This window comes from Ambystoma mexicanum, chromosome 6q (genome assembly GCF_040938575.1).
Source record: "Ambystoma mexicanum isolate Mex_15411 chromosome 6q, UKY_AmexF1_1, whole genome shotgun sequence".
Taxonomy (NCBI): domain Eukaryota; kingdom Metazoa; phylum Chordata; class Amphibia; order Caudata; family Ambystomatidae; genus Ambystoma; species Ambystoma mexicanum.
In genome coordinates this window covers 39,347,191-39,366,467 of record NC_090937.1, presented here as the reverse complement: position 1 = coordinate 39,366,467, position 19,277 = coordinate 39,347,191, and the positions used below count along the sequence as shown (strand labels likewise).

At 46.9% G+C, this 19,277-nt stretch overlaps 1 protein-coding gene across 6 annotated transcripts in view; it reads right to left on the bottom strand.

The window, feature by feature from the left end:
- Positions 1-19,277, bottom strand: part of PTPN13 (protein tyrosine phosphatase non-receptor type 13) — a 1,388,150-nt gene that overhangs the window by 472,781 nt on the left and 896,092 nt on the right. For all 6 annotated transcript variants that reach the window (XM_069630435.1, XM_069630437.1, XM_069630436.1 and 3 more), the window contains one exon: positions 14,509-14,969. In XM_069630435.1, coding sequence (XP_069486536.1) covers positions 14,509-14,969 — 461 coding nt within the window. The remainder of the gene's footprint in view (positions 1-14,508; positions 14,970-19,277) is intronic.

Genomic DNA, 19,277 nt, shown 5'->3' with positions numbered 1-19,277 from the left:
GGGGCTCTTTGGAGGCGCCAGGCTCATAGAAGGCATCTGTCCTGGCACCATAGGCGCCAGGCTCATTATGGGAGTGCTTGGATGGACTTACCTGATGCAGACCATGCTGCCGGATCCAGACCTCCTAGAGGTCTGAAAGGGACTATTTTACCTATGGGACTATTTTACCACTCGGGCGTAGCTGAGGAAGAATACTTACCTGGAACTACTTTGGGGGCTATTTAAACCACACCCAGAAAGCAGCTCACGCTACGCGTTGCTCTGCATCTAGCAGCTGGACGCTCACCGTGTCTGCTCCTGCATCCTGGCTCCAGCCACGCCCGCCTGCAACCTGGAACACCTGAAAAGGAAGGAAAGGAGAGAAAGGTGAATAATTGAACTTTACCTACCTCCATCCGGAGTCCGGAACCATCACTCCGACGATCCTGAGAAAATACATTATTTTTAGAAGCGCATCGCATCGCTCGCTGCAGCGCCGCGTTCCACTCACCTTCACGAGACGCCCTCCGGGCTCTTCAGCGACCATTGGCACCATCCGCCGCCTTTCAGCACCTAAGGAGAAAAAGAGACAAAACAAAGGTGAGCGAAGGAACAGATTGAGGAAGGCCTGATTCTTCCACCTTAAGACTTACCTGATTATTGTTGGGACAATCTTTCCTCACCTCGGGTCGGCGCTGCTTCTTTGGCACTTCCGTACCCCGGCCCCTAAGGGGAAAAAGACACACGCATTAGTGGGTGAAAGCAAGTTCACTAAGGGAACCATCCATCAAAAAGACTCACCAGAGTTTACCTTTGGCGAATCCATTCCTCTACGCAGATTCTTCATCCTGCATCTGAAATAGAGAAAAGGACAACAGACAATTAAGGCTTGAACTTTTGCAACTGAATACTTACGGCCTCATATCGGAAAATTCAAGCGGAGTTGAATACTCACCAAACCCGAGATCCAGTGAAGTAACTGGAAATCAACGCGCCCCTGCATCGGAAGCAGGATGGAGAGCTCGTCCTTTCAGACTCTAAGGTGAGACTCTACCGGTAATCGCGGAGGGAGTTCGAGGAGTGTGAGAGGGGGTGGGGGGGGAATCCGACACATTATTCTTAGATGGCCGGAGGATAAAAGAATCACGTTATTCTTTTAGTCATCTTGAGTAACCAGTGGAACAGACCAATCCGCAGCACTGCCGCTGAGATATGATAGTACAAAAGCGACCTTGGTTTGGTCGTTAGGGAAGGCCCCAGGTCTGCAGAGGAAGTGCAATCGGCATTGATTCATGAATACGGCGAACCTTTTGGGGTCCCCGGCAAAACGTTCCGGTGGGGCCAGTGGCGTATTTCCAGGTAGATTAATTTGCACAGGGTTATTTGAAACCACTGGGGTGGAATTACCCCCAGAACCTGGTAAAGGAGTTTGACCAGCCTGACCTTGTAATAGCTGTCTGGCAAGATTATCAGTTCGTTCTTTAGATACAATTAACTCTCTCCTGAGGGCATTCGTCTCCTGGCGAGCGGAATGAACTTCAGCCCGTAATTCCCCCAATAGCTGGGCCAGCTGGTCTGTCTCGGAAGTCTCCATAGCGCCCGGGTGGGAAATTGTAGGTAGGCTTCGCGTTCTGTAACGCTCACCTGATTCCCACGGAGGCGCCAACCTGTTCTGGACTGCTATGATCTCTTCTAAGATGATGCGCAGGACTCGGAAGACGGACTGGACCGGACCCCCAAACCTCGCCTGTCTGGCCCGTAGAAGAATCCTTCTGTAGATGGAAAAGGGGATTTACTGTCTGCTGGATAATGTGTCGGATTCCCCCCCTTCCCTCTCTCACACTCCTCAAACCCCCTGCGCGATTTCCCGTAGAGTCTCACCTTAGTGTCTGAAAGGACGAGCTCTCCATCCTGCTTCCGATGCAGGGGCGCGTTGATTTCCAGTTACTTCACTGGATCTCGGGTTTGGTGAGTATTCAACTCCGCTTGACTTTTCCGATATGAGGCCGTAAGTATTCAGTTGCAAAAGTTCAAGCCTTAATTGTCCGTTGTCCTTTTCTCTATTTCAGATGCAGGATGAAGAATCCGCGTAGTGATCTTGCTTTCACCCACTAATGCGTGTGTCTTTTTCCCCTTTGGGGCCGGGGTACGGAAGTGCCAAAGAAGCGGCGCTGACCCTAGGTGAGGAAAGATTGTCCCAACAATAATCAGCTAAGTCTTATGGTGGAAGAATCAGGCCTTCCTCAATCTGTTCCTTCGCTCACCTTTGTTTTGTCTCTTTTTCTCCTTAGGCACTGAAAGGCGGCGGATGGTGACAATGGTCGGTGAAGAGCCCGGAGGGCGCCTCGTGAAGGTGAGTGGAACGCGGCGCTGCAGCGAGCGATGCGATGCGCTTCTAAAAATAATGTCTTTTTCTCAGGATCATCGGAGTGATGGTTCCGGACTCCGGATGGAGGTAGGTAAAGTTCAATTATTCACCTTTCTCTTCTTTCCTTCCTTTTCAGGTGTTCCAGGTTGCAGGCGGGCGTAGCTGGAGCCAGGATGCAGGAGCAGACACAGTGAGCGTCCAGCTGCTAGATGCAGAACAACGCGAAGCGTGAGCTGCTGTCTGGGCGTGGTTTAAATAGCCCCCAAAGTAGTTCCAGGTAAGTATTCTTCCTCAGCCACGCCCGAGTGGTAAAATAGTCCCATACGTAAAACAGTCCCTTTCAGACCTCTACGAGGTCTGGATCCGGCAGCATGGTCTGCATCAGGTAAGTCCATCCAAGCACTCCCATAATGAGCCTGGAGCCTATGGTGCCAGGACTGATGCCTTCTATGAGCCTGGCGCCAAAGGCGCCAGGACAATGTCCAGAGAGCCCCTATAAGGGGTTGCTTGATCCCTCCCTGGGGACATGATGTCTGCTTTCAGGGACGCTGGGCCTGAACTGGCTTCCCGGTAGTAGGCATCATGACAGCCAGCACCCCCGCTGGTCCACCCATTTGCGGCAGTCAGAAACTGCTTCCCATGTTGTCCGCCCCTGTTACAATTCATGATTTAGTCGCACGCTCAGCCGTGGCTAAATAATACAGTGCGATGAGGAGGGCGGGCTCTTCCACTGCATTTTGCCCATTCTCTTCCTCTTATTGGCCTCCTGCCTGCTCCCCTCTATCCTTAATGTAGGGTGCGCTGGCCCGGCCCACGGCAGCGTCGCAGTCACTCAGTGGCAGCCGACGTGCCGCAATCACCCAGCTACCATCCTTCGCCTGGATCTCCCACTGGGGGGCAGCTACCTTCCTCTGTCATCTTCCCAGGCCACAGTATTCGCCCAGAGCACTGCTTCTATCAGCAGCCTCAGTAGATTATGTTGCATGCACCGATGTGCGTCCGCTACTGATGTGGCCTCGCAGCACGGTACTCCTGTTGCATCCGTGTCGGGGTGTGCCCATCAGCCGCATTCGTCGCTTCCACCCCAACTCCGGAAGCTGTGTCAGTGTGCACACAGTTGGCTTGGCGGGTCACTGGTCCCCGCTCCACAGGAGTTCTGCTTTTCTGACATAGGGCCACTAACTTCCCACACCATGTGCACTCCACCACGTTACAATCCAGTAGGCAGTCCCGGGTCCGTAACAACCCTTGCTGCTCTCATTCCTCACCTCTGCTTCACTTCTTACAGGATCCTTCGTCCATGCGATGCCGCCATCTTGCCTCAGCTGCCTGAAACGAAAACTTCAGTCAGCTTATTCTTGTGAGTTTCACCTCCTCAGTGTTACAGGCAGAGCCTGGATGCTCGCTGCACCTTCATGGTAGATTTATTCTTCTCGGCAGGTGTCTCCAGTCAATGTAGCCTCAGTATTTTCCAGGATCAATGTCGGATATGCAGGAGCAACCAAGGATGCGACCTACAGCATGGTTGTTTAGCCACGCCTCCCCACATCATCTGACCTTCAATGTGTTTGCGCCACTCATCTGAACTTCTTAACTCCCTGCATCGGGGTGGTGCCATCTTTCAAAATGATCACTTGGGCACCTGATTTCTTGCTATTTTAAGTACCTGCAGCTCTGAAGGCTTGGGTTAGATGACGATAGACATTGAATAAAGACTTCACCCCTTCCAGCCCCCCGTTATGATGGTGCGCTGCCACACAATGCTTCTGAATTCACTGAGGATAGAGAACTCATCCTCACCAGGAATAGTAATCAAAGCCACCATTCTTTCTCATCCACCTGCCCTCTCCACCTCCTTTGCCTCCCCCTGTCTTGTTAAAGCCAGGCACTACCTCAATTGCCTGCAGGTATAGTAATTGTAACCGCCTATCTTTCGCAGACACCTTTCCCCCTCTTCCTCTCCCCCCCTCTTTTCCCCTCTCCTCCTGTCTTTGTAGCCACCATCCCCTCACCCCCCTTTTATATCCATTAGCACTTCTATCATTTGTCCCATGACCTCTGATAGCAGCTTGTCTGTCCCCCTTCCCTCCTTGTCTTCTCCTCCCAAGCACTATACTGAATCACCGTCTGACCTATTACGATAGTCGCTTGCTTGTTCCTCTCCCCCTCCCTCTTTCCGCACCCCCCTCCTCCCTCTCCTCTTGTTATTCATGCACTACATCAATTGTCATCAGGCATAGTAAAGTTACTCCTGGTTTTGTCTCTTCTTCTCTCGCCCTTTTCTCCTTAATTGTTCCTTGCACTATCAGAAATGTTGCCAGGCTGATTATGTTATTTTTCACATTCTAAATTGTTTCAAGGACTTGTAAGAATGTAATTGTATTCTCCATGTTCCCTCCCTCCTTGAAGCGCTTTGAAGCACATTGTGTATAGGCGCTATACAAATAAACAATCAATTCAATTCACTGCTTCTTTGACACCCTCCCTGAGCCTGGGCTCTCCTACCTCTTTTTTCTTGGGCGCAAGGAACTAACATTTTCCCTTCTCTCCAGATTCCTACACTTATCTGAAGAAGTACTTCTATTTTAACCACCAGTATGTGTAACCTCTCCCTTGTGCTCTGATCTAGAGGTTTAGGTCCAACAGGCTTCATAGTGAACATAGTGATAATGGGCCACTAAGTCTGACATGCATTCATCAGAAGTGTCCTTCTTTGACACCATCTTTGAGCATTGAACCCTAAAATTACTTTGCTTAAGGAGAAGCAATAAAGCATAAATAACCTGCATGAACTTTGGAATCCAACTAGTCCTTTGAGACTCTGATCTGACATATGTACGGCATGGTAACTTGTACTGTTGCACGCTGCCTGGTGGCACTATTTGTACTGTAGGAGACTGTCACTCGATGTCAGTTTCTCCCTTCCCCGGTGAGGGATAGGATATAAGTGACGCCACATGCAGCAGGGACAGAATTAACAAAGCTTACAGGTCAAAGATACAGAATCAGCAGAGGACGTAGTATCTATTAGAAAGGATACTTAACCAAACAACTTGTAAGTTTGTATGAAGAAAAACCACTGCAGCAACTAAGAGAAGGGGAAACCAATGTACTAAACCTGCACATAAGACACATTGAATGCATGCTATGGTTTAATAACTATAAAGATGGGGTGAGTGGGCACCGCTTATTTACTTGATAAAATTAATGATGATGAATTTAAATAATATATGTGGTCCTGTAGCCAACAAGCCTCACATGCATTATGAGGTATGGAGATACTAATATAATAACGGATCCTAGGTTATAAAGCCTAGGAAGTTGGAAGGCCCCCTTGTGTATACTAAAATATTGTATTCTTTATATTTTTATGCATTTCAAAAAATATTCATTATGACGATTCAAAATCTTTTCTTGTATACGATTTTCATGACATCAGCGTAAAACTTAAAATAGGTCTTTATTTCCCAAGACAAAGGCTGTTCATTGTCATCCAATGCAATTCGGTCATCAGACCATCTTCGGGGACCCAATTCTATAAAATGAACAAACAATTTCTGTCACTAAACTATCTATATTATGTACGGTCTCATATTTGAAATAAACCTTAGAAAAAAATAAAAGTTTACCTGTCTGTTTCATATGTACATAGAAGGTAATGTCATCCTGGACTTCCTGTTAGCTTCTTGCTTACTTTAACTAGGATCTGGGTTCAAATCCTAAAAACAAGTGTTTCTTGCTTAGTCCAATTACCCAAAATCTTTGGTTCATCTTTCCATGTAAGGTATAGTTTTAGAGCAAATGAAAGCATACCTGTTCTCTTTCTGACATTTTGTCCTCCTCGGTAATGTTTTAAGGTCCTGCAATATGTTTAGATCTACGATTAGTAGTTGTTTCCTTCTAGGTCTACAATGTAATCACTGTCATGAATCGCAGGGTGCGCCTCTTTTGGACCTCATGGTCCCTGTCACAACGGACTTAAAGCCATTAATACCTCCAATATGGCCGTCCAACGCATTCCCTTCCCGCTCCATGTGTTGGACGTAACCTTTCTCTATTTCTAGACCACGCCTTCCGCGGCTCTGCGCGTCTCAATGCTATAGCGAAGTAGCGACCAGACGTGTGCTCCGTAGCTCGCGGTTGTCTTTTCCACTCCGCTGTCCCTTCCTCGAACCCCCCCCCTTTCTTCTTCCTCCTGGATTCTAGTTCTAGCGAACTTACCTTGCCTCCTGGATTCGGCCTCCTGGAAAACTGAACGCATTCTGGATTCGGCAGAGACGCGGGCCGCCTTCTTCAAAACCCGATCCATCCGAAAGAAGGCAGCATCCAACGACACCGGAAAAGAACGGATTCAGGTGAGAAGGGGGGAACTCCTTGACAGTTTGAGATGCCACCCAATCGAAAGCGATATCGACATGGAGGCTGCCGTGCAGGACTTGATGCGTCGTATGCAGGAACTATCAACCGAGGTACAGAATCTGAAAGCGGAGAACGCCGCTCAAACAATTGGTCCTATCCCGGGATTCTGCTACAAAAGAGTGTTATACTGGGTGGAGTCGTGGATAAATACGACGGCTCAGCAAAGACCCTTCGTGGATTCCTGGATTCGTGCTTGGTTCACTTTACCTTCAAGCCTTACTATTTTGCGACCCCCAGGGCCAAGCTGGGTTTTATAATCTCTCACCTTTCTGGGAATGCCTTGACTTGGGCCACTCCCCTCGTTAACTCTAGTGATGCCCTCCTGGACGATTATGATGGGTTTATACGGGCCCTAAAAGACATGTTTGATCGCCCTGAGCAGGTCTACAGTGCACAAGAACGCTTGTTAGACTTTCAGCAAGGGGCCCAGGATATGCTCACGTATGTGACCCGATTTAAACAACTGGCAAAGGAAGCTGACTGGTCCACTGAGGCGAGTTTTAACCTGTTCAGGAGAGGATTGAACGAAGAAATTAAGGATGAGCTGGCCAGAGTGGCACGACCAAGCTCATTCCAGGCATTAATGGATCTTGCCATGCAGATTGACTTCCGTATCAGGAAAGGAAGTCAGAAAAGAAGAAATCCAGGGGAACTCCTTCCAAGGTATCATTTGAGGGTACCCCAGACCGGAAATCAACCCAAGCCCAGTTTCAGAATCCGAGCCCAGGCAGATTGGGGCCTTTCGTGGACCCATATCTCCACAAGAGAGAATGATGAGAATTCATACGGGCTTGTGCATGTACTGCGCCTCAGATAAGCATTTGGTTAGGGAGTGTCCTTTAGCACCCCCTCGGCGTTCGGGAAACGCCAGCTCCCGATCCTAGATGGAGCAGAGCTTCGGGAGAGAGATATTTGCTCCACATCCATTCCATCCTTGAACTCTCCTGGACAAAACAATTTGGTGGTACTACAGGCCTTTTTATCACCATCCAAGAATACAAACTATTCCATTTTGGCCCTCGTAGACTGTGGAGCTATGGGAATATTCATCGATCATGAGCGGGTTGATAAACATCAGATTCCCTACAAAACACGAAGCACCATGCAGCCTGTGGAGGCTTTCGACGGAAGACCCCTCACATCAGGACCCATAAGCCTTCAGACCAAGGAGATCCAGCTTTCAATAAATCACCATCGAGAGCTGATCAGGTTTGACATTATTAAGTCAGCTCATTACCCCTTGGTATTGGGCATGCCCTGGCTACAGAAACACAACCCATATATCAACTGGTCTGCGGGTTCCCTATTCCTTGGCTCTGAGTTTTGCATGTCTCATTGTCTATCCCTAGAACCTCCATTAACACACCCAAAAGGAACCAACAAAGGAACAACAGACACCACTAATGGTATCCAATGTCATGCAAGTTCCTGAAGTCTACCAAGCTTATGCTGATGTGTTTTCAACTGCCATTGTCCAGGCCTTAGCCCCAAACAGACCTGAAGACGGCGCAATGGATACGGAACCCTCTGCAGTGATTCCCTTCGGCAGGATGTTCATTCTTTCCGAACCCGAGAAGAAGGCCCTAAGAGAATACCTGGATACCAACCTTCAAAATGGCACCATAAGACCTTCGAAATCTCCTGCTGGTCCTTCTCTATTCTTTGTTCCCAAGAATGATACCAAGGAACTCAGACCCTGCCTTGATTATCGCAGGCTAAATCAATGTACCCTCAAGGATCGGTACCCGTTACCCCTGATTTCGGATATCCTGGAAGCCGTGTGAGGCGTAGTGATATTCACCAAGTTGGATCTCAGGGGCGCCTATCATTTGATCCGTGTCAGGCAAGGAGACGAATGGAAGACTGCCTTCAGAACACCCTTTGGCCATTTTGAGTACCTAGTCATGCCCTTCGTATTGGCTAACGCCCCGGCAATATTCCAACGCTTTATGGATAGGGTGTTCTCTGACATGCTGTTTCTTTTTGTTATTGTATATCTGGATGACATACTGATCTTTTCCAAGGATCCTAAACAACATGAAGAGCACGTGAAGGCAGTTTTACAGAGATTCCGAGATCATAAACTCCTGGCCAAACCTGAAAAATATTTGTTTCATGTGACCTCCGTTCACTACCTAGGGTTTATTCTTACCCCAGAAGGAATCGGTATGGACCCTTCAAAGGTAAAAGCCATATTGACCTGGCCTGCTCCTACTTCTGTGAAACAAATTCAATCTTTCCTGGGACTTGCCAATTTCTACCGGAAATTCATATCTTATTTCTCCGAGATAGTTCAACCGATTGTTGCTCTCCTGAAGAAAGACACTCCTTTCCTCTGGTCAACACCACAAGATATGGCGTTCCAGCGTTTAAAGACAGAGTTTACACAAGCTCCTATCTTGGCTCAACCCGATCCTAGCCGTCCTTTCCTGGTAGAAACGGACGCTTCAAATTATGCCATTGGCGCAGTCCTGAAACAAGAATTCAGAGATAAACTGGAACACCCAATTGCTTACCTCTCACGAACTCTGACTCCTAGTGAAACACATTATTCAGTCCTGGAAAAAGAATTGTTAGCCATCCGCCAAGCCTTCACTGAATGGAGACATCTACTTTTGGGAGCTAAACATCCAGTTCAGGTCTGTACTGACCACCGGAACCTCCAAATTCTACAGTCTTTGGAGTGTAGGAACAGGCAGGCGCGTTGGGCATATTTCTTTGCCCAGTACCAGTTCCATATCACTCACGTTCCTGGATCACAAAACCTGATCGCCGACGCCTTATCATCCCGAAGACCTGACTAGGAGCCCACTGAAGACAAGGCATATCCTCAGATGTTTTCCCCCACGAGCTTTGTGGCCCAGGCAGTCAACCTCCTTGAAGAGATCCAAGCCCAAACCCAATCCTCTGATCTGTGGAAGGATAAATCCAAAAGAAATCCTTGGAATGTAAAGGTCCGGGAAGGTTATTTGTTCAAAGACAATCTGTTGGTCATCCCTACAAAAAGACTACAACAGAGAATAATGAATCTCTGTCACGATACCCTACACTCGGGACGTCGTGGTGTCACCAATACCCTCCGTCTGATACAAAGGCAATTCTGGTGGCCTAGGATGAGACCCGACGTACGGCAGTACATTCAATCCTGTGTTGTCTGCAGCCAAAATAAACACAATAACAAGAAACCAGCGGGCCTTCTACTACAACCTACATTGCCAACTAGGCCTTGGGAGATTATCGCTACAGACTTGATTGTGGAACTGCCACCCTCCCGTGGGTATACCACCATCATGGTTACCATAGACTTGTTCACTCATATGGCTCATTTTATGCCCCTGTGTAAATTACCATCCTCTTCCGAACCAGCAGGAATCTTCCCGGAACATATATTCCGTTTGCATGGACTCCCTTCCAAGATCATTTTGGATCGCGGACCTCAATACATCTCACAATTCTGGAAACATCTCTGTCAATGCTTAGGGATCCAACGTGCCCTTTGGTCATGTTACCACCCTCAAACCAATGGAATCACAGAACTTGTCAATCAAACCCTGGAACAGTATCTTCGATGCTTCGCCACCAAAGTCCAGGATGACTGGTCGCTCCTGATACCCGTGGCTGAATTCGCTTACAATAATTCTGACCATTCAGCACTTAAGATCAGCCCCTTTTATTGCAGTCAAGGATTTCATCCGTCAGTCCTACCTTCTGTTCTTCCCCAATCTACACCAGTACCTACAGTTGACTCCTGGATCGAAACACTTGTCAACATACATAAAGAAGCCAAGGAATTTTTGGAGAAGGCCAGGAAACAGACCAAGAAATATGCAGATTCCAGAAGAACACCTGGCCCTTCTTATGCAGTAGGTGATCAGATCTGGTTGTCCTCAAAATTACTACCCCGACATCTACGGCCTAGTAAACTGGCCCCTCGGTACTATGGTCCATTTTCCATTAAAGAAATGATAAATCCTGTTTATCGGATCGAGTTGCCTGAATCCTGGAAGAAGATACACCCAGTCTTTCACACATCTTTATTGAAACCCTACTATCCATCCTCCCAAAAACCCTCCAGACCTCCTCCTATACTGGTCGATGACCAATTGGAATATGCAGTATCTCGGATTTGTGATTCCAGGAATAGAAGGGGCCAGCTTCAATACCTGGTTGAATGGAAAGGATATCCTCCTAGCGAAAGAACCTGGGAACCTCTCTCAAACATCAAGGCCCCACGGCTGCTCAGAAGGTTCCACCTCATCCACCCGGGCAAACCAGGAGGGAAGGGTCTTCGGAGGAGGCATGCTGTCATGTATCCCAGGGTGCGCCCCTTTTGGGCCTCATGGTCCCTGTCACAACAGACTTATACCCATAATTACCTCCAATATGGCCATCCAACGCATTCCCTTCTCGCTCCATGCGTTGGACGTAACCTTTCTCTATTTCTAGACCACGCCTTCCGCGGCTCCGTGCGTCTCAATGCTATTGCGAAGTAGCGACCAGATGTGTGCTCCGTAGCTCGCGGTTCTTCTCCTTTCCACTCCGTTTTGCCTTTCGCGAACCCCCCCCTTTCTTCTTCCTCCTGGATTCTAGTTCTAGCGAACTTACCTTGCCTCCTGGATTCCTGGATTCGGCCTCCTGGAAAACTGAATGCATTCTGGATTCGGCAGAGACGCGGGCCGCCTTCTTCAAAACCCGATCCATCCAAAAGAAGGCAGCATCCAAGGACACCGGAAAAGAACGGATTCAGGTGAGAAGGGGGGGAACTCCTTGACAATCACTGTCTTCTCTGTTAGCAGCTCTGAACTCATTCTCTACTTACCAAAACTGCTTCTGGAGACCATCGGACACCAGAGGATTGCTTGGTCAAGCTGATCCCTGGTGTCAGCCCGGTCTTATTTCCTGATGGCACTGGCCAGCATTAACATGATGTCATTGCGTGCCGGCAGCCATTTTGAGTGTTTACATTTGTTTGTGTAGAGTATAAACCGGTATTCGTACAGCATGTTCACAATTCTATGTCGTTGATAATTGTGCTATGCGCATAATCAACACAAATATCACAAAACATTGGTCTGTCCCATGTTTCTTACATCTGAGTCCATATATTTTTGGGATACTGATCCTCTTATCTGAGAGGAGGGTTACAATGCTAATATTCAAAATGTATTTGTCTGTCATGTGTCTTTGGAAATTAAGATCTATTTTCAATTTTACACTGATGTCATGAAAAATGTATACATGAAAAGATTTTGAATTGTCATAATGAATATTTTTTTAAATGCGCAAACATTTAAGGAATACAATGTGCTTAAATACACAAGGGCCCCTTCCAACGTCCTAGGCTTCATGATCTGGGATCCATTATTCTATTGATATGGTTTAGTGGTCCTTGTCTAAAGGTTTCTAAGAACTATTTTAAATGGCACCTATATTTTTGTTCTTTCACACTGACCAGTCATCTACGAACACCAAACAAAAAAAAACAGATGGGCATTTCGTTCAGAAAAAACACAATATAAGGAGTAACATGTCTCCATAAATTGCCATCTCATTTCTTGATGTGTTGCCCACACATCTAATATCTTGACAGTACTCAGAATTACGAACTGAATTATTTGTGTATTTCTTCCAAAAATAACCTTGCACAGAGATCCCAAGAAATAAGATTGAAAACAGACATAAAAAGGCAAATTGCATCTGTAACTTTATTCCTTCAATGTATATTACTCTGTAACTAATATCTGCATACCCCTTTGAATATTCCAGATTCGAGAATAACTAATTTCCATAGTTTGTATGTGTTGCTCATACTACCCAGTGTTTGCAACTGTGCGCAGAACAACAATTGTTCTTTACTGTACAAACATCAACCTTCATGTAGATTCAGAAAAAATAAAAAGATGGCATTGCTATCAAAGAAGTAATAATTTGTGAAACGTTTTGAAGGTTGTGTTCATAAATATGTCACTTGCAAACCTCCCAAAATCAGCCAGTAACCACAATGTCATGCAGGTGTTTTTTTTACCGTAAGTATCTCAAACTACAGGAGGAATAAAAGGTAACAAAATTGCACTGTTGTACCTTCCTACGTAGCTCCCAATTTAACTTGTATGGGACACAACACAGAACCACCTCAGTGGATTTCAAAGTGTTCCTCACAAAGGAATCATTAAGATTCTCAAACTGCTTTGGATATCAAAATGCAAAACTGTACCCAATATACTGTAAAGCAGACCGGAAAAAGCTAAAACTTCACCGCCAAAAGTCTAGACATGTCCAAAACATTGTACATTTTATCAAAAAATAATGAAAAATTACTCGGATGTGCTGCATATTTGTCACCAAAACGTAAACCTGATCTAAAAATGAATTACATTTTTACAAGTATACAAAATACTGTAAACCTGCCCCCGAAACACTGTAGAAACATTATGACTTGTTAGGTTAAAATTATTAGCCTTTCTGGGGCCAAATGCCATTTTATTTTTTCAGTTTTCCTGAAAAGCTTCAAACCTGTCCCAAATATCCAAAAAGATGTTAATTCCTGTAAACATGGTATTGATCCCCTACTTCTTTACTTCTTCATCCATACATTTTCAAGGCGACCATGCCCATTCCGCAACCCCCAACCCCCCCCCAGCCCACATTTGTGTGGCAATCCAGCTGCCATGTCCAACTCCCAGTGTCCCCTTTTTCCAGCATGAATGCAATCTTCATTCTCAAAGTAAGCAGACCCCAAGCCGTTACTTTTCCCAACAGACATACTATTGGAAATGAGTACACTGTATGCATAGTACAGCCTAGAAATCGGGTGTGCGCGCGCACACAGTCAGGAGAAATTAGAAGGCCTTGACTGATCTACACTCATTGAAACTGGGACCAGGATGTTCATCGCCACATCGGATATGCAAAGGGCACATGGACAAGCACAAATCCTGTTGCTGTCTTAGCCTAGCTTGCTCTCCTCTGTCGAAACCATAGATCATTGACTACATAGCGTTCGATAATGGCCTTCTTGAGGACTATACTAGGGGATAGGAACTTGGTATACAGTTGCCATTCCTGCATGCCATCCTATGCCATATCCCACCCACAGCAGATTTTCAGCACCCTCCTGCTTCCCTATCCGCTCTCCACCTCCCATCGCTGGGGGTGGCTCTGGGGTCTCTGACTCCCCATCTCCTTTCAATGCAGGCTTTGTTCTGTGCTCCCTCTCCCTCCCCATCCCTTCACCTCCTACACAATGGTTCTGGGTTCCCTCACCTGCTCCACCACCCCATGTTCATCACAACACTCATCACAATTCTTTTTTCCTTAATATTCATTTTGCACCCAGAATCTTCTCCCAATTGTACAGCACCCAGCCTTTAGGCAGTATCCTACACTCAGTGTTTTTTGTCAAAACACCTGCTTTCTCCCATAAAATTCAAATAAGTATAGGGTATAGCAAATAGCAAAATGGTGAAGTAATATACATTTAGAAATATATAAGTTTGAAATGTCACATTTGGGCCTACTAAAAGGAAAAATAAATGATTCATACGTACTGGTCTAGCTGATCTTTAGGCATATGAAAGATATTCTCCCAATAAGGAACACAAATATTTAAATACAAATGTGTGCAAGTGAATAACCTGATGGATCTTGCTGCGGGACACAACAATTAAACACTGTATAGGTATCCAGTACCATCCTTGTGGGTGCACTTGTTTGAAGGGATTTAAAAAAAAGAAGAACTATGCCTTTTTCATAGAGTGCTGCTCCTGACTGCTTGAGTAGGTTGCTTCATCCATGTCAGAATCTCCTCGGTCAGAATAATCCAGCGAGTCCGTTGAGGAAACCCCAGTCCGCCTCCCTTTGGATCGGTTAGTTTCTGCTGGAGCCTTTTTTCTCTCACTGGTCCTGCTAATCTCCGATGGAGATGCCTTGCCTTGCAATGCTGCCATTTGGGTCCTTTCGTTTATGTGATTGCTAAGGAGTCCATTCATGAGGCTCTGAGAAAGGCTGGCACTCTCTGTCCGGGAGTCTTGAGAACTCAAGCTGCCCTCCCTCTGGCCAACAGAACCCCCAGATATTGGTCGCTGGGGACCCCGGGACTGGATGCGTTCCTCAGAGGAAGATTCAGCATCATTGTCCTGCATCGATAAAGATCTTCTGGAAACGTTTTTTGTGCCATTTTGTAAATGTACTGGAACAGAAGACACTAGAAAAACAAATTTTAGAAGATGTTGAGTTAACAGGCTGTATTTGAATTGTTAGATAAGAAAATTCACCATGCCACTGTTCAAACCTGACATTTTTTTATCAAAAGAATACAACATACTGCCGTAGTTCCTTAAATGTATTGTCGTGTGGCACATTTAATCAATGTACATACGACTAGCTTAGATGTACACAAAGAATATAGGTGGTAGACATACTAAGCAAAAAGAGAACAGAGTAGTAGGAACTATATGAAATACTGAAGGCTCTGTTGGCATTACTCACCGTCTGTTATTTGGTCCAGTATCACCATTTAAACATTAACATGCAACATATATGAGAAGTATACCTTTGAAGCATCGATCAGGTCCTACAGATGCCCAACATACCTTGAAAGAGTATTGCAGGAATCGGGAATCCTGAATGCAGAGAATGCACAGGGGCAAGCAGTGCCGAGTCTAGCTGTCCCATAAGAGATAGAAGCTCTCCTGGTTCTGCATCCTACCCCGGTGGGTGGCATTCACCGGAGTATGCGAGGAGCAAAGAAGGCTCCCTTTCCAAGAGGTGCGAGAAACAGGAGGGAGTCGGTATTCTGGGACCACACTCTGGCCCCCTCCCACCAAGTTCATGGAAGCAAAGGGTTGGCTAGAAATACAGCTCACGATAGTTCACCATTGTAGGCTATGGCAGGAGAAGCTCAAGAAAAAGGCGGAAAACAGAAAGATAGACAAGGCAAAACTAGTACAGAAAAAACTATCAAAGTACCCAATAGAAGGGGCAGTGCTAACTAGCTCTGCCACACAAGGGGTGCAGCCGCTGCAGCCACAGCATTCACACCACCCCTGGGGGAGAGTTCATGGGGCGGGGGAACACGCAGCAGGGGTTTTGAGGAAGAGGGGGTCAAACAAGAGGATGAAGGTTTGGACCACAGATACAACACAACCAAGGGGGCTTTCCAGGATATGGGCAGCAGGTGCAGCAGGGCCCAGGGGACTTCTCAGGTGGTTTCTAAGGGTAGGGGAGGGATCCACCACAGTGCTGGATGTGTGGGCAGATAGGGCACATTTTGAGAATGTGTAGGAGTAGGAGTGTGCCAGCAGCCATATCAAGGGCATCAGGATGATTATTACACACAGTACCAGCAGGAACAGACATAGAGCACATACCAACAAGTGCCACAAGTACAGGCACAAGCACCACAAATACAACCGCAGATACCACAGATGCAAGCACCTGTACCACAATATTTGCAAACCCCACAGTTTCGAGGAAACGCATAGCAATTGGCACAGATACCCAACAATGACACCGTGGCATGCATGGACTCCATGGCAACGGTTCCCGTCAGAGAGCTAGGAGGTGTTACCATGGTGGGGAACAACCTCTTTACGGGAAATGGGATGTCCTTTTACCCTCAATAGGACAGCCCACAGACAAACTTGATGTGTCCCATCCTGTCGATCACACCCAACCCTGCGTAGAAACCTCGCATAGGGGTGGTGATAGGTGACAAAACTTTTTCCTTTCTAGTAGACACAGGGGTGACTAGATCCTACATTCGTGAAGTAGCATTTAAATTGTCAGGCGATGCCATGAACACTGAAGGATTATCTCGGGCCCGGGAAATGGTTCCTTTCACAGACAATATCTCACTATCTATAGGAGAACGGGACCTATCTTTGCCTTTACATTACTCTTGACAGACACCGGTAAATATACTGGGAAGAGACATTATGTGTAGACTAAACATGACAGTTCACAGGCAAATGGAATAGTGTGTTCAACACCAGGAATACACATGCTCGATGTAAGAGAGATCAAGCCCATTGCAGGCACAGGGTACGGGGGCGGGGCGCCAGTGGATGAGAAGATGTTCCAGTACTGGATTTTTTACATTGCTATTGCATGACTCTCAGGGATTGCAGGGAAGGTGTGGCGAGTTCCAAACGAGTATCTGAAATAAAAATAGAAATGGAGGCAGTGGTGGCAAGAGAGGACTGGATAGAGGTACATCGGATGGACGATACAGGACGAGCAAAGGGAGCAGTGATCGCAGTGGCAGAAGGGTGCAGGTTGACCACCATGTTAGAGGAACTATTCAGGGAAGAGAGGTTAGAGACACAGATGGTGTTTGAGTGGAGTGTGACTTACTGAAGGAGGAAATATGCACAGCACCAGTGTTGGGGATCCCAGACTACAACGAGGAATTTTTCCTGTTCTCACACAAGATGGTGTGGTGATGAAAGCAGTACTGACACATAAAACAATTTTGGAGCACAAAACCATTGCCTACTACAGTGGAAAGCTTGACCCACTAATGAGAGGACATTATCAGTGTGAACAACCTTTGGCTGCTGCCGCATTCACAGTGGAGAAATCGGCAGCACTCGCCATGGGGTGCACTACCACTCTTTGCGTGGAGGAGCACGCCCTTTTTGCGATACTGCAGCAGCCCAAGAACACACTGACGACATAAAGAGCACCAGGGTATGAAGTGATACTATCAAATGCTTCACTGAAGATGGTGAGGTGCAGAATTGTCAACCCAGCAACTTTCCTAGCAGATGTCCTACAGGAAGGAGACTATGCACGAGACTGCACAGAAAACATTCAGGCAAGAGACATGGTACTGAAGGGGGGGTACAATGCATTGCCAGGAACAGAAATTATGGAATTGCAGGGAGCTGCACCCAGGGAGGAGAAGGAATTATGGATGAAAAGGGGATGTACAGTATCTCCAACAGATGCCCTAGGGTGGCGGAACAACACAGGAACGTGGTCATGCCACTAGCATTACTAAACACTGCACTTGACATGCAAGCAATATACAGCAGGGCATACATTAAGAGAGCCATACCTCGGTGAGTAGGCCCATTCCAGCATTTACATGTTTACTACGTTGACATAATCCAAGTGTGTCAAGGGTACCCCCCCTAAATGATAGTGGTTGTGTGCCCATTCTCCAGGTGGAGGATTGAGGCAGGTCCCTGATGTGCTCAGAGCGGCCACATTTTTAGTCAGGGAAATGTTCCCAAGATAGGGCGTGTGTGAGGTCCTGTGGTCTGACAATGGCACTCACTTCACCAATGAGATGTTCAAGCACATCACCACCTTACAAGGAATTCAACACAAATTTGCCTGTGTGTACCACCTACAAGCAAATGGAGTGTGAGAACGCCTGGACGGCCTTCTGAAGGAAGCCATTGCTAAAACGCAGCAGAGCACAAAGAAAAACTGGCTGCACTGCTTGCCTCTTGCACTGTTTGCATTGTGCAATAAGCCTGGTTCTGACCAACATTTAACGCCCCATGAGGTGGTGACAGGACGACGCATGCAAATCCCCCTGGCTGCTCCCACAAGAGCACTGAAAGACAGTAGTGCAGATGTGTTAGGACAAGAGATGTACAAATACATTACTTCTTTGATTGCTAGTGCCTCTTATCTCTTGCCAGATACGACAACACCAGGGGGTGGGGGGCAAGCAGACAGCGGAGAGAACAACTGTGACAATGCACCAAGAGACTCCGAAATAAGGAGAACAGTAAACGTGGGGAACCTAGTCCTACTACGCAACGTCATTCGACGTTGGAATGCACCAAGGTTCACCGGTCCTTACACTGTGGAGAAAGTGGCTGGCCGTGCAGTGAGACTAGAGGGGAAAACTGTTTGGAACCACTTGTCCGACATCAAGACCTACAAAGCAGCAACTTCACCTGGCAGCGAGTTCAACACGGCCAACGATCAGTACATACAGTACATAAGTGACGGGCCCGACAAAGGAGAGACAGACTATAACACCAAATGAATTGCCCTGCCCATGGACAATAGTGAAGGAGGCAGTAGGAGAACCCGTTTGCTCGGAGAGGCCACAGATACTTGTGTATGGCTAAATCTACACTGAGGATGGATGGAAAGATGGAGTGGTTGGAAGCAAGGCACTGCCACAGTCCCCAGTGAACAAGGTAGAGGAAGAAAACGTCAATGGCCTAAATGAATGGGATGCGTGTGCAAAGTTATTGACATGGGTGGAGTATGAAGCTGGACCACTGCCTTTTATACCCCTGAAGACTCCAACACTGCGTTACCAGAATAATGGGGAAGTGGAAGTTGGTGGGAATGTAGGATGCAGAAGCATAGAGAAGCATGCAGCAATGAAGGCAGGCACAGCAGTACTGATGGATCTCTACTGGCGTGTGAGAAGCTACCACCCAACTGGGGAGGAGTTCTCGTTGGTACACAAAGATGCCATTGTTGGTTGTGCCACAGAAGAATGTAAAGCTCAGGGGTGTGGCTACAGAGCCATGAGATG